General features: G+C 42.8%; 1 protein-coding gene across 1 annotated transcript; it reads left to right on the top strand.

Moving 5' to 3' along the window:
• The first annotated feature begins 6705 nt into the window (after positions 1 to 6705).
• LOC139008116 (mRNA turnover protein 4 homolog) lies at positions 6706 to 7867 on the top strand. Its single transcript, XM_070411476.1, has one exon. The coding sequence runs from the start codon at positions 6853 to 6855 to the stop codon at positions 7570 to 7572; it is 720 nt and encodes a 239-aa protein (XP_070267577.1). The 5' UTR covers positions 6706 to 6852; the 3' UTR covers positions 7573 to 7867.
• The last annotated feature ends 4858 nt before the right edge of the window (positions 7868 to 12725 follow it).

Below are 12725 nucleotides of genomic sequence, written 5' to 3' on the forward strand. Positions count from 1 at the left end.
AATGTGCACAAATTCATGCACTGGGCCACTAGTCCTATATAATAAAAGTGTAATATGCTAAGTGTCTGGCCGTCCATTCAACCAATCAAAGCGTAATATGATAATAATATGCTAAGGCTGCTCAACTGCTTGCTATGATGTGCACTGACCACCAAGGGGCAGACGCTCTGACTGGTAGGTTAGCTTGCTGCTGGGGTCTGGCCAATTGGGACTGAATGAGAAGGGCCGGACACGCCCTGGAGCCCTCCCACGGTCCCTCACCAGCTGGCCAACCTCCCACATCCCTCCCCAGCCCCGATCATGCACTGGTGGGGTCCCTCGGCCTGGCCTGCGCCCTCTTGCAATCCAGGACCCCTTGGGGAATGTCAAAGAGCCGGTTTCGGCCCAATCCTGCACGCCAGGCTGAAGGACCCCACTGATGCACGAATTCGTGCACCAGGCCTCTAGTGTTATAATAAAAAAGCAATCAGACATTAAGTAAAAATCCTGGGAAACTAAAAATCTAATTGCCAAAATTAAAATATAATTGGAAGTATTAGAAGGTAAAATCAAAAAAATTCTCAAAATACAGAGCAAAGAATTAAGAAAACATAAGCTTGACTCTGGCCAGTGTGGCTCAGTTAAGCATTCTCCCATGAACCCAAAGATCGCTGGTTCGATTCCTGGTCAGGGTACATGCCCAGGTTTCAGGATCCATTCCCAGGAGAGGGTGTGCAGGAGGCAGCCAATTGATGATGTTTCTCTCTAAGTAATGTTTCTATCTCTCTCTCACTCTCCCTTCTTCTCTCTCCAAAATCAATAAAAACATATTTTTAAAAAAAGAAAAAAATAAGCCACAAGAAAAGATAGAAGAAACTTAGAGTTGGGGCTTCCAATTAAGAAGGTGGAGTAGATAAATGTAGTACTTGCATACTTCCACAACCACATCAAAATTAAACTAAACTGCACTGGCTGGGTAGCTCAGTTGGTTAGAGCATCTGCCTGATATGCTAAGGTTGGGTGTTCAATCCCAGGTCAGGGCACATATAAGAATCAACCAATTCATAAATATGTGGAACAACAAATCAATGTTTCTCTCTCGCGCTCTGGCTCTCACTCTTTTTCTCTCAAATCAATAAATTTAATAAAATAAATTACTTAAACTACAGTACAACCATCATTCAGAACTGCCTGAAGTCTAGCTAAATAGAAGTCCTCTAACTAAACATATAAAAAAGAAGCCACATCAAGACTGGTAGGAGGGTTAAAAATGAAAACAACCTAGTTCCATGCCTATTTGTGGTGATTAAAAAGCAGGAGGGATATCTTGGTTGAGGAGTTACCGCCCCCCCCCCCCCCCCCCAGCCCCCAAGGAGTGAGGAGTCCCAGCACCACATCAGGACTCCACACCAGGTTCCAGTGCCAAGAAGAGAAGTCCCCATAATTTCTGGCTGTGAAAAATGGCAGAGCTTGTGGTTGAGTGAGACAGAAGCCTTCCAGAGTCCTGAGCATTCCTCTTAAAGGACTCGGGCATGAACTTACTCACTGAGACTCACTCACTCTGAGCTCTAGCACTGGGGCAGTTGCTCGAAAAGCACCAGGAACATATGGGGAGAAACTGGGCTGCAGGAAAAGGGCTGGAGGGGCAGCTTTCTTTCAGACCGAAGTGGTGACAGAGGCCATTGTTTCTTTGCTGAGCCCTCCCCAACAGAGCCAGCAGGCAAGCACCATATCTGAGTCTCCATCAACCTGGCCAACAGTGTTTGCCCTGCCTCGGTGATTCCCTGAGAACCCACCCTACCCAACATGGGGTCCCACCCAAGCCATTTCCAAGACAAATGGCCTGTCTTGGCTCATGCTTCGGACTTTCCTAAAATCTCTCAAAGGTTCACTAACCCCAAACAAGCAGCATCTGGCCTCAGTGTGCCATGTACTCCTGCTAATTAGCCCCAGGCCCAGCTCCATAGGCAACTGACCTCAGTTTGCAGCTTCACCTCTCCTGGGTATCTCCAAGCCCAGCACAAGTAGCAGCCATCTGCATATCATTCTGTAGCTCATGCTAGGTGGTCCCGAGCAGTGTACAGGCAGCAGTTGTTCTTGGCCTGCACCTCCTGGGAGGCCCCAGAACATGGTGGACAGCTTCAGACCACGATGAAGCAAAATCCAGTCACCTCTACAAGTGACACATTCAATGGGTGGACTCAGCAGGCACCAACCAGAGTCCTGCTGAAGCGAGTACTGCTCTATGGGGGTGGTCCTGGCACAGCAGATCCTCCACAGTGGTCATGGATGAGTGAAAAGGTGAAGGAAGTAAGAAGTACAAATTGGTAGTTGCAGAATAGTCATGGTGATGTAAAGTCCAGCGTGGGGAATATAATTAATAATATTGTACGCCCTAGCTGGTTTGGCTCAATGGATAGAGCGTTGGCTTAGGGACTGAAGGGTCCCAGGTTCGATTCCGGCCAAGCGCACATGCCTGGGTCGCGGGCTTGATCCCCAGTCGGGGGCGTGCAGGAGGCAGCCAATCAATGATTTTCTCTCATCATTGATGTTTCTATCTCTCTCTCCCTCTCCCTTCCTCTCTGAAATCAATAAAATATATTTTAAAAAATATTGTAATAACTATGTATGGTGTCAGATGGGTACTAAATTTATCAGGGTTCATAAGTTATATAAATGTCTAATCACTGGTTATATACCTGAAACTAATATAATTTTGTACATCAACTGTAATCAATAAATAAAATATTATTTTTTTAAAAGAAACTTAGAATTGACCTAGAGATTCAAGATTTAATTAATAGCAGTTACAGAAAAAGTTCAGAGAAAATGGAGAAAGAAAACACTTAAAGAGCGCCATGAGTCCTCAAATTGAAATTTTCTGCTAAGTTATAAGTAGAATAAATGTTTTAAATGCCTACAACTAGAAACAACACCATAAAATTACAGAAAGCTTGGAATAAAGAGAAGAGATTCAAAGGTTGGAGAGGATAAAATAAAAGATTGAAATCCAGGCTTTCATCTGCTTTTTCATCTGCAATACTATTAAAAGAAAATGAAACAAAAAAAAATAATGAAATGAAACAGTGCTTTCAAGTTATTTGAAAAAAAATATTTCCAATCAAGAATTATATACTCATCTTGCCGAAACAGGTTTGGCTCAGTGGATAGAGCGTCTGCCTGCGGGCTCAGGGGTCCCAGGTTCGATTCCGGTCGGGGGCATGTGCCTGGGTTGCGGGCGCATCCCCATGGGGGATGTGCAGGAGGCGGCTGATCGATGTTTCTCTCTCATCGATGTTTCTAACTCTCTGTCTCTCTCCCTTCCTCTCTGTAAAAAATCAATAAAATATATTTAAAAAAAAAAAAAGAATTATATACTCATCTTAAATACCAATTAACTTTAAAGGTAGAATAAAAATATTTTCGGGTATGCAGGAGCTAGTATGTTTATTTCCCAGGTACTTTCTTTTTAAAAGATTCTTGAGAGTGGAGGAAATAAGTTAAGGAACAAAGATATAGGATCTAAAAAACAGTGGCTCTAACTTATTAATGCAATGCACAGGAGTCTCAGAGTGATAGCTGTGCAAGAGGCCTATAGAGCAATCAATTCAGAGGCTGAATGAATACCAGAAGCAGGAGGTATCCTAGCAAATGAAGTTTCCAATGACCAAGTAGTATATTTGACAATTTTGGAAAAAAATATTGGAGATAATGAAGGGAGAGACAGAGAGGATTATAAACTTTAGAAAAAAAACAATAGTAGAAAAGGAAATGTAATCATACCGTACCACTTTCTCTATTATGGAGATTATCTATATAGTCTAAATAATGTATATATTGTTTAAGAATTTTCTATTTCAGTGTCAAACTTGTAGACAAACCCCAGAAGAGTTAGATATGTAAATGTTATCAATCCCAATAGGCAAAAAGAAACATATAGATGACAGATTTAATACAAACAAAAAAAAGAGAAGTGAAGAGAAAGATGGGCAGCATATATTCCCTCGGAACAAATAAAATACAATAGTCCCCCCTTATCTGCTGGGCTACATTCCATAACCCACACTGGAAGCCTGCAACTGCAGATAATATTGAACCCTACATGTATTTTCTATTTTCCTATACATATATACCTACCATAAAGTTTAATTTATAAATTAGGTACAGTAAGAGATTAGCAATAGCTAGTACTAAGATAGAACAGTTATAACAATATACTATAATAAAAGTTACATGAATGCAGTCTCAAAATATGATATTGTACGGTACTCACTCTTCTTCTTGTGATGATGTGAGATGTTACAACTGCCTGTGTGATAAGATGGAGGGAGGTGAATAACGTAGGCATTGTGACATAGCATTAGGTTAGTATACTAGTAAGGGTTACTTGAACACATGCACAGTGAGACGGCATATCAGTGGACTCACTTGATAATGGAGATGGCTACCAAGTGACTAAGCAGTGGGTAGCGTATACTCCAAAGGGATGAGTCATGTTCAAGGCAAGATTTCATCATGCTACTCAGAAGTGTGCAACTTAAAACTTATGAATTGTTTGTTGGTTGAATATTCCATTTAATATTTCTGGACCATGATTGATGGTGGGTAACTGAAACTACAGAAAGCAAAAGATAGATATAGGTGGACTAGTGCATTCACATTGTCTGCTATTGATTTAAAAATCTTTTCAGGCTTAAATATTTTACTTAACATCATAGGTGATAGAAGTGCGCTAAATCTTCACCTATCATAAATATGAAACAAGGGTAATGTAGTTCCAGAAACATAAAATGCAGTATATAAATGCCACTTCTTAATCTTGATTTAAAAAACTATTGAACAATTATATTTAGGTACAATATGTTCACCATGATATTCATGATTCACTATAATTTCAAAACAGCTATTGGGGGGCCTTACTCTCCCTGTATGCTCCCTACTCCAGCCAATCGGTGAAACCATATCCACCATGCAACCATTGGCACAAGCATATGAAAGGAAGGAGACTGGTGAGAGGAAAGAGTAAGGGTTTTGAGAAGCTAGTATACTTGGATCAAATTAAATTTCATCAGTAGAACTCAAATGGAAAACATTTACTGTTGGCTACCATGACAGCTTTAGACTATTGTTTGCTTGCAGAGAAAAGATCACAGTTAGCCTGGCATAAAAGGGACTCTGTTTCAATTAGCCCTCTGGGAAAATAGCTCTCCTTAGAAACTTTGGAGTACTTTTCTTTAACCTCCTTAATATTGCAAATATCATGACAGTCCAAATGAGGACTTGGAGGCAACATAAAGAAGATTACTGCCCTGACTGGTTTTGCTCAGTGGATAGAGCGTTGGCCTATGGACTAAGCAGCGGTTCGCAAACAATGAAAATACATCCTGCATATCAGATATTTACATTATGATTCATAACAGTAGCAAAATTACAGTTATGAAGTAGCAACGAAAATTTTATGGTTGGGGGTCACCACAATATGAGGAACTGTATTAAAGGGCCACGGCATTAAGAAGGTTGAGAACCACTGGAAAGGGTCCCAGGTTCGATTCCGGTCAAGGGCATGTACCTTGGTTGCAGGCACATCCCCAGTGGGGGGTGTGCAGGAGGCAGCTGATGGATGTTTCTCTCTCATTGGTTTTTCTAACTCTCTATCCCTCTCCCTTCCTTTCTGTAAAAAAATCAATAATATATATATATATATATATATATATTTTTTTTTTTTTAAAAAGATTACTGGTGCTTACAAGTAGCATAACAAGAGTGACTTCTCTATTTTGCACCCCCTGGCAATTTGGGTGGTTCAGAAGGGAAGATTGATTCAGCTTGAAATACAGGCAATAATGATATCTGGTAAAAACAATAGAAACAAACTGAAAAGATCTTTGTTATGTTTCAAAAGTACATATTTTACTTATCATGAATGCAGACTATTATTTCAGGTTGTCTTATTGGGGTGATTGCAGGCAATGTGTGTTCTCCCCACCAATATTTTCGTAGCAGTTGCATTCCTTTGGTTATAAGCAATAGAAACCAACTGGGGCTAATTCTTGGCCCCATAACAAAATAATTAACAATAAATTATAATAAAATGAAAAATAAAAATCTAGCTCAGCCAGCGTGGCTCAGTGGTTGAATGTCGACTTGTGAATCAGGAGGTCACAGTTCAATTCCCCGTCAGGGCACATGCCCAGGTTGCAGGCTCGATCCCCAGTGTGGGGTGTGCAGGAGGCAGCTGATTGATGGTTCCCTCTCTCTCTCCCTCTCCTTTCCTCTTTGAAATCAATAATAAAAATATATTTTAAAACAACAACAACCAAAAAATAACAATAAAGGAAACAGTGCCAACTGAGAGATGAGTAATCACCATAACAGAACAATACAGGCCAACTACCCTGGAATTAATAAAGTTTTGATTGTACTTGGGAATAGTGGCCATTTGCAAAGGTCCAGATCAGCCGTGGGCAAACTACGGGCCCGCGGGCCGGATCCGGCCCGTTTGAAATGAATAAAACTAAAAAAAAAAAAAAGACCGTACCCTTTTATGTAATGATGTTTACTTTGAATTTATATTAGTTCACACAAACACTCCATCCATGCTTTTGTTCCGGCCCTCCGGTCCAGTTTAAGAACCCATTGTGGCCCTCGAGTCAAAAAGTTTGCCCACCCCTGGTCCAGATACTAACATTCAGAGCTTTTCACTGCCTATTTAGGGGCTTCACCTTCAAAGAAATGTTTCTTTAGGTTTGGGGTCTGGGTCAGGAGTGTTTTAAGGTTCTGTGGGTAATTCCAATGCCAAGTCAGGTTTGGGCAATATTAGTCTGAAATTAAAAAGTTTACAGGTGGCCTTCCGCTGCACGTGCCTGCGGAGAGATGCCCAAGTCCAAGCGCGACAAGAAAGTTTCCTTAACCAAAACTGCTAAGAAAGGCTTGGAACTGAAACAGAACCTGATAGAAGAGCTTCGGAAATGTGTGGACACGTACAAGTACCTGTTCATCTTCTCCGTGGCCAACATGAGGAACAGCAAGTTGAAGGACATTCAGAACGCCTGGAAGCACAGCTGGATGTTCTCTGGCAAAAACAAAGTGATGATGGTGGCCTTAGGTCGAAGCCCAGCTGATGAGTACAAAGACAACCTACATCAGGTCAGCAAGAAGTTGAGGGGTGAAGTTGGTCTCCTTTTCACCAATCGCACTAAGGAGGAAGTGAATGAATGGTTCACGAAATTTGCAGAAATGGACTATGCCCGAGCTGGAAACAAAGCAACGTTCACCGTGAACCTGGACCCGGGGCCCCTGGAGCAGTTCCCGCACTCCATGGAGCCACAGCTGAGGCAGCTCGGCCTGCCCACCGCCCTCAGGAAGGGTGTAGTGACCCTGCTGTCCGACTATGAGGTGTGCAAGGAGGGCGATGTGCTGACCCCCGAGCAGGCCCGCGTCCTGAAGCTTTTCGGGTATGAGATGGCTGAATTCAAGGTGACCATCAAATACATGTGGGATGCACAGTCCGGAAGGTTCCAACAGATGGGAGATGACTTGCCAGAGAGCGAGTCCGAGTTGGCAGAAGAATCAGAGGAAGATGACGACTGCTGACGGGCACGTGGGACTGAGGGCCTCCTGGCCGTGCCAGGTGTCATCTTGACCACACTGGACTGGCGCCGCCCCTCTTGGGGGAGCAGCTGTTTGTTTTGCTGTGATGAAGACGAGAGGGCGATAGGGACAGACTGTTTCCCTACAAAGAGTAACTGTCTGCAGGGTGTCTCCCTGTAGATGGCAAAGGAACTTTTCTCAGAAAAACAGGCCTTTGGGTTTGGACTTTTATTCGGATTCCTAGGGTTCCTTTTGTTCACCACCTGAGTCAGCTTCCAGCACTAGTTCCTGCGAGACTTCTGGGCACAGGAGAGTAGCCTCAGGGCTTCTCTTCCCTGGCCCTCAGTGCCCTTGCCTGAAACAGGTTCGCTGAGAAAATTGGGCACCTTGGCCCTGACTGGCATGGCTCAGTTAGTTGAGCATCATCCCGTGCTCGGAGAGGTTGCTGGTTCCATTCCCAGTCAGGGCACATGCCCAGGTTGTGTGCTCAATCCCCAGTAGGGGGCAGGCAAGAGGCAGCTGATTGATGTTTCTCTCCATGCCCCTTCCTCTAAAATCAATAAAAACATTTTATAAAAAAAAAAAAAAGTTTACAGGTACCTCATTTAATTGTATACCGAAATTTCTCATTAAAAAGAAAAAAATCTATATTAATATACCGATAAAGCAAACACAATACCATATATAAACCAGTTTTAGAAATATGATTGTCTGATATCAGAACTTCAAAATCAGTTTTAGAACAGTGTTCTCCATTGAAAAGATTTCGCCAAGAGTCTTCACAGAATAATGTCTCACACACTCATCCTAGCCAGTAGTTTTCAAACCTACGTGTCCACAGGAATCCCCGATGGGCTGCTTAATAAGATCAGTTTCCAGGCCCCACCCCAGGACATTCGGAGTCTGTAGTTCCCAGTGCATTTTTGCCAAGTATCCCCAGCACTTTCCATGCAGGCGGCCCATGGCGATTGATGCAGAAATACTGCCCGCTACTCTCCCTGTTGAACCCTGGACAAGAAGAAATGAGCATGACTCAAGAATCCAGCTTTTAGCAATCTAAAGGGCCTTTCAAAGGTAGTGGAAATGAGCCTGGCATCTATCAGCAACCGAGATGGCAGATAAGAACATCTTTATGAGTGTTCCCTGCTTTTTACAGTCACTCAAGGCCCACGCATGATGCCCAGTTCCAACCTGATTTGCATCGCCGCAATAGTGGGTCTGTGCCAAGCATGGTCATCAAACATATTGAAAAGATAACCTGACAAAATGGGAGACAACAGTAGGACCTGAGCTTAGTAGGACAGAAGCTACATCCGAGTGTAGGTCCTCCCTAAGTCTTTGTGGAAGGAGATGTTAGAGATTTGTTCCAATAAGCCTTTACGGAAAGAATTTGATCCGTGGACTGTTTAGCTCTTAAAGTCAAAGAAAACAACGCCAGTCAGTTCCCTGCTTGGTCAGGATTCAAAAGCTGTAAAATCTGCCCCGCTCTGTTCAAAGCAGCGGGACAGCCCGCCTGCGGGAAGGGAGCAGGCAGCAGGGGTCTGCGCGGCCGGGCGGAGCGCTCCGCGGGCGCTGGCGGGGAAGCCACCAGCTGCAGGCGCGGTGAGTCAGCGCTGAGTCACGCTGCGCTACGTGCGGCCGGGCGGCGGAGGCCAGGATCTCGGCCGCCAAGTCAGCGGAGCTGGGGCTTCCTGGAAGCCCCTTCCCGCCCCGTCCCAGCAGGGCCCTGCAGCACACACTGGCCTGCACGCACGGCCTCCTGCCGCAGCCGGCGACATCCAGGCTTCAGCAGGGAGGGGAAGGGTCGCACGTGACCGCTGGTAACAGAGTCCAGGCGGATGCTTCGTTCCCATGTGTTTCCTCAAAACGGAGATTCCAGTTGCTCGGACTTTTTTCGTGTTTGTTAGCTTTTTCATTTCTTTCTTTCTTTCTCTCCCCACCTCCCTTATTCCCCCTCCCCCCACACCCCCCTTTTTCCTGGCAAGGGAGTAGCACGTTGATCTTTTTACAGCTTCCAGTATTTTAAATGAAGCACAAGAAGACTGGATTAATAAAACATGTGTTGAAAATTAGGCATCAAATCATCACTGTTTGGGGATCTAAAATTATAATGTGGCCACAGTTGCAGCTTTGAATGCTGGGTAGCTGTGGGGAAAGACTTATTAACTGTTCTGATTTGCCTTTTGTTAGTTAAAAAAACAATCTTTGCTATTTAGTCCAATCACCTTTCCTAATTACTAAATTATTATAAAGACGAGACATTTGATAATAATTTGATGTGGGGCTACCAAAGAACAGGGGAGAGATGTCTTTGTGTGCCCTCTACTTTTTAATTAACATTCAGTTGTCCTGAGGTAAAAATTATACCTTGTTGTCTTACAAAATATTAGCGGCAGTAATTACATCTGTGCTGAAAGTTGATAGCAGCTATTATGGCATTAAAGGTAGCTAGTCAGTGAGATAGCCCTGGTACAGGTGGGGGAATTAATACTTAGGGGCAATTGGAGGATGATTTTCAAGACAGCATCAGACCAGGTCTATAGAAGTTGTTCTGCCAGATGCTGCCCATTGTTCTGCTTCTTTGGGAGAATTATATCCGTCATCCCTGTGCGTGTGAGATGATGCAAAACATTGGAGTGGCTCTCACGTTTCTTGCAGAGAAGGAGACTATAATTTGAGGTTGAACTGACTCACAGAGGTTACAGAAAAGCGTGAGTACCCTTTTTTTTTTTTAAGGAGGAAAAATTCACCAAACAAAATAAGGAAACGTGACAATTTGAGGGATGTGAGAGCCCAGCAAAGCAAAATGAGTAGTATGGACCAGAAATGGAATCTAATATACCATATTCTCATATAGAATATTTTAAAAGTTAACTACATATATGCATCACTGCATGTTTTAAAAACTGTGCCTGGTTCTGATTCATTGTTATTAGCCTATCCATATTTATCTTGGCACTTATGAAGTTAGACAAACTTCATGAAGTTTGAAACACAAGTTCACTTTATAACACTGTGAACTTGGGCTACTCAGCTTCAGTTTCTTCCTCTGTGAAATGGAAATTATAATCACTATTTCATGGGTTCATAGGCAGAATTAAAAGTGATGATGCCTGTAAAAGTTTAGCACAATGCCAAGCACATTTTTAAAAATCCCCTCAGTAAATGAAAGCTTGTTTCCTGTTATTATTATTGAATTTCATGAAACTATTGATTAGGTCATAAAGAGTTAGTATTTTGTCCAGATCATAGAATTAGTAAAAGCTTTGGGAACATACATCACAAACATGTTGGTTCAGTGACCTTGAGCAAGATCCTTGGGTAACTTTGTAAAACACCTGAGTGAGTGTTTAATGTTCTTTATGAGAAGAGTGTACCTACAATCATCAGTTGGCCAGAAGACTGGTAAAGTGATTCAGAATAGCCTTTGCTTCTGTTCTCAGTGAGCACAACTTGACAAAGTAGTAGAGCAGTCAGTGAGCAGAGAGAATATAGTATTTGCTCTTTAGCTTATAAATCAACTCTCTTGACATGCAGTAATTCATTATTTTGTGGAGATAGAAATTTGGTTCTTTCTGTATGTAAAGCAATAAGACACTTCTATGGACTGATCTCCCAACAACCTCTCCAAGCAGCTCTGAACCCTATTCATAAGAGGATATAGTCATTCTCTTGACATAATAAAATAAATATTTCTTTTAGAATTACCACTAACAGAAAGCAACTGCTTTGTAAATGATTGAAGTCTTGTATTTACAGAATCAAGAGGTGACCATGGTCACTCAAGCAACTGCATTTTATGGGAATTATTTGCTATTATGATTTTCTATTTATTTCCTTTCATAAACATATTCAATCTCTGCAGTCTTCAGTATTAGATACTTGAGACTGAATAATGAACAAGACAGGGCCCTGATCATAGAAGTTATGTTCTGGTAGGGAAAAAACACATTTTAAACGTTAAGAAACAGCCCTGGCCGGTGTGGCTAAGTGATTAGAGCAGGCGTCCTCAAACTATGGCCCTCGGGCCACATGCGGCCCGCCGGGTGTTTTTGCTGCCGCTGCCTGTCCTGCTTAGCAGCGGACTTGTCCCAAGCCCGCAGTGCGCATGTGTGGAATGTCTGAGGGACAGTGAACTGACCCTCTGTTTAAAAAATTTGAGGACCTCTGGATTAGAGCGTTGGCCCATACACTGAAGGGTCGGGGGTTCATTATATCCCTGGTCAATGGCACATACCTAGGTTGTAGGTTTGATCCTGGCCCTGGTTGGGGTGCTGGTTGATGTGTCTCTCTCACGACTATATTCGCTCTCGCTCTCCCTCTCTTTTCCTCCCTCCACTCCCCAAAAGCAATGGAAAAATTATCCTCAGATGAGGATTAACAAAACAAACAAAAGTTAAGAAACAATCAAATTCAATAAGTATCAAAAATTCTCCAAAAACTGATAAGTGCTAGAAAGGAATATTCACAGGGTGCTACCTTAGAGAATAGCAGAGGAAATTTATTTATTTATTTATTTATTTATTTATTTATTTATAATCTTTATTGTTGAAAGTATTACATATGTTCCTTTTTCCCCCCATTGACCCCTTCTATCCCACTCTGATCCTCCACCCCAGGCCTTCCCCACCCTATTGTCTGTGTCCATGGGTTATGCATATATGCATATAAGTTCCTTGGTTGATCACTTCCCATCCACCCACCCTCTCCCGCCTTCCCTCAGAGGGAAATTACTTAGGTGACCTCTGGAGGAGGTGACATAGCTAAAACTGGAAGGGTGAGAAGGTTGCACAATGCAGGGAGAGGGCACACAGCAACCACAAAAACCTTGAGTGGAGAAGCACCTTGGCTTGGTCAAAGAGCAGCAGGTGAAGATGGGTAACATAACCTGAGGTCTGAGAAATAAGTAAGCCAGATGCTGCAGAGCCTTGAAAGCTATATTGTAAACAGTTTGGATTACATACTCAGTAAAATTGGTAGCCACTGAAAGGTTTTCAGCAGGGGATTTCATGGTGTGATTTACACTGTCAGATTACTGCTGTGTGGAGAGTGCATTGCAGAGAACAGGAATAGAATGGGGGTGCCTGGAGTATACATGCAACAATGGATAATGAAGGCTGATATTGGAGCAATGGAAATAAAGAGAAGTGGATGCA

Source organism: Myotis yumanensis, unplaced genomic scaffold (assembly GCF_028538775.1).
Source record: "Myotis yumanensis isolate MYYU_CA2020_CCGP unplaced genomic scaffold, mMyoYum1.0.hap1 SCAF_4, whole genome shotgun sequence".
In the NCBI taxonomy this organism is placed as follows: domain Eukaryota; kingdom Metazoa; phylum Chordata; class Mammalia; order Chiroptera; family Vespertilionidae; genus Myotis; species Myotis yumanensis.

Excerpts from the sequence above, each read along its gene's own strand:
- LOC139008116 (XM_070411476.1), top strand. The coding sequence starts at position 6,853 with ATGCCCAAGTCCAAGCGCGACAAGAAAGTTTCCTTAACCAAAACTGCT.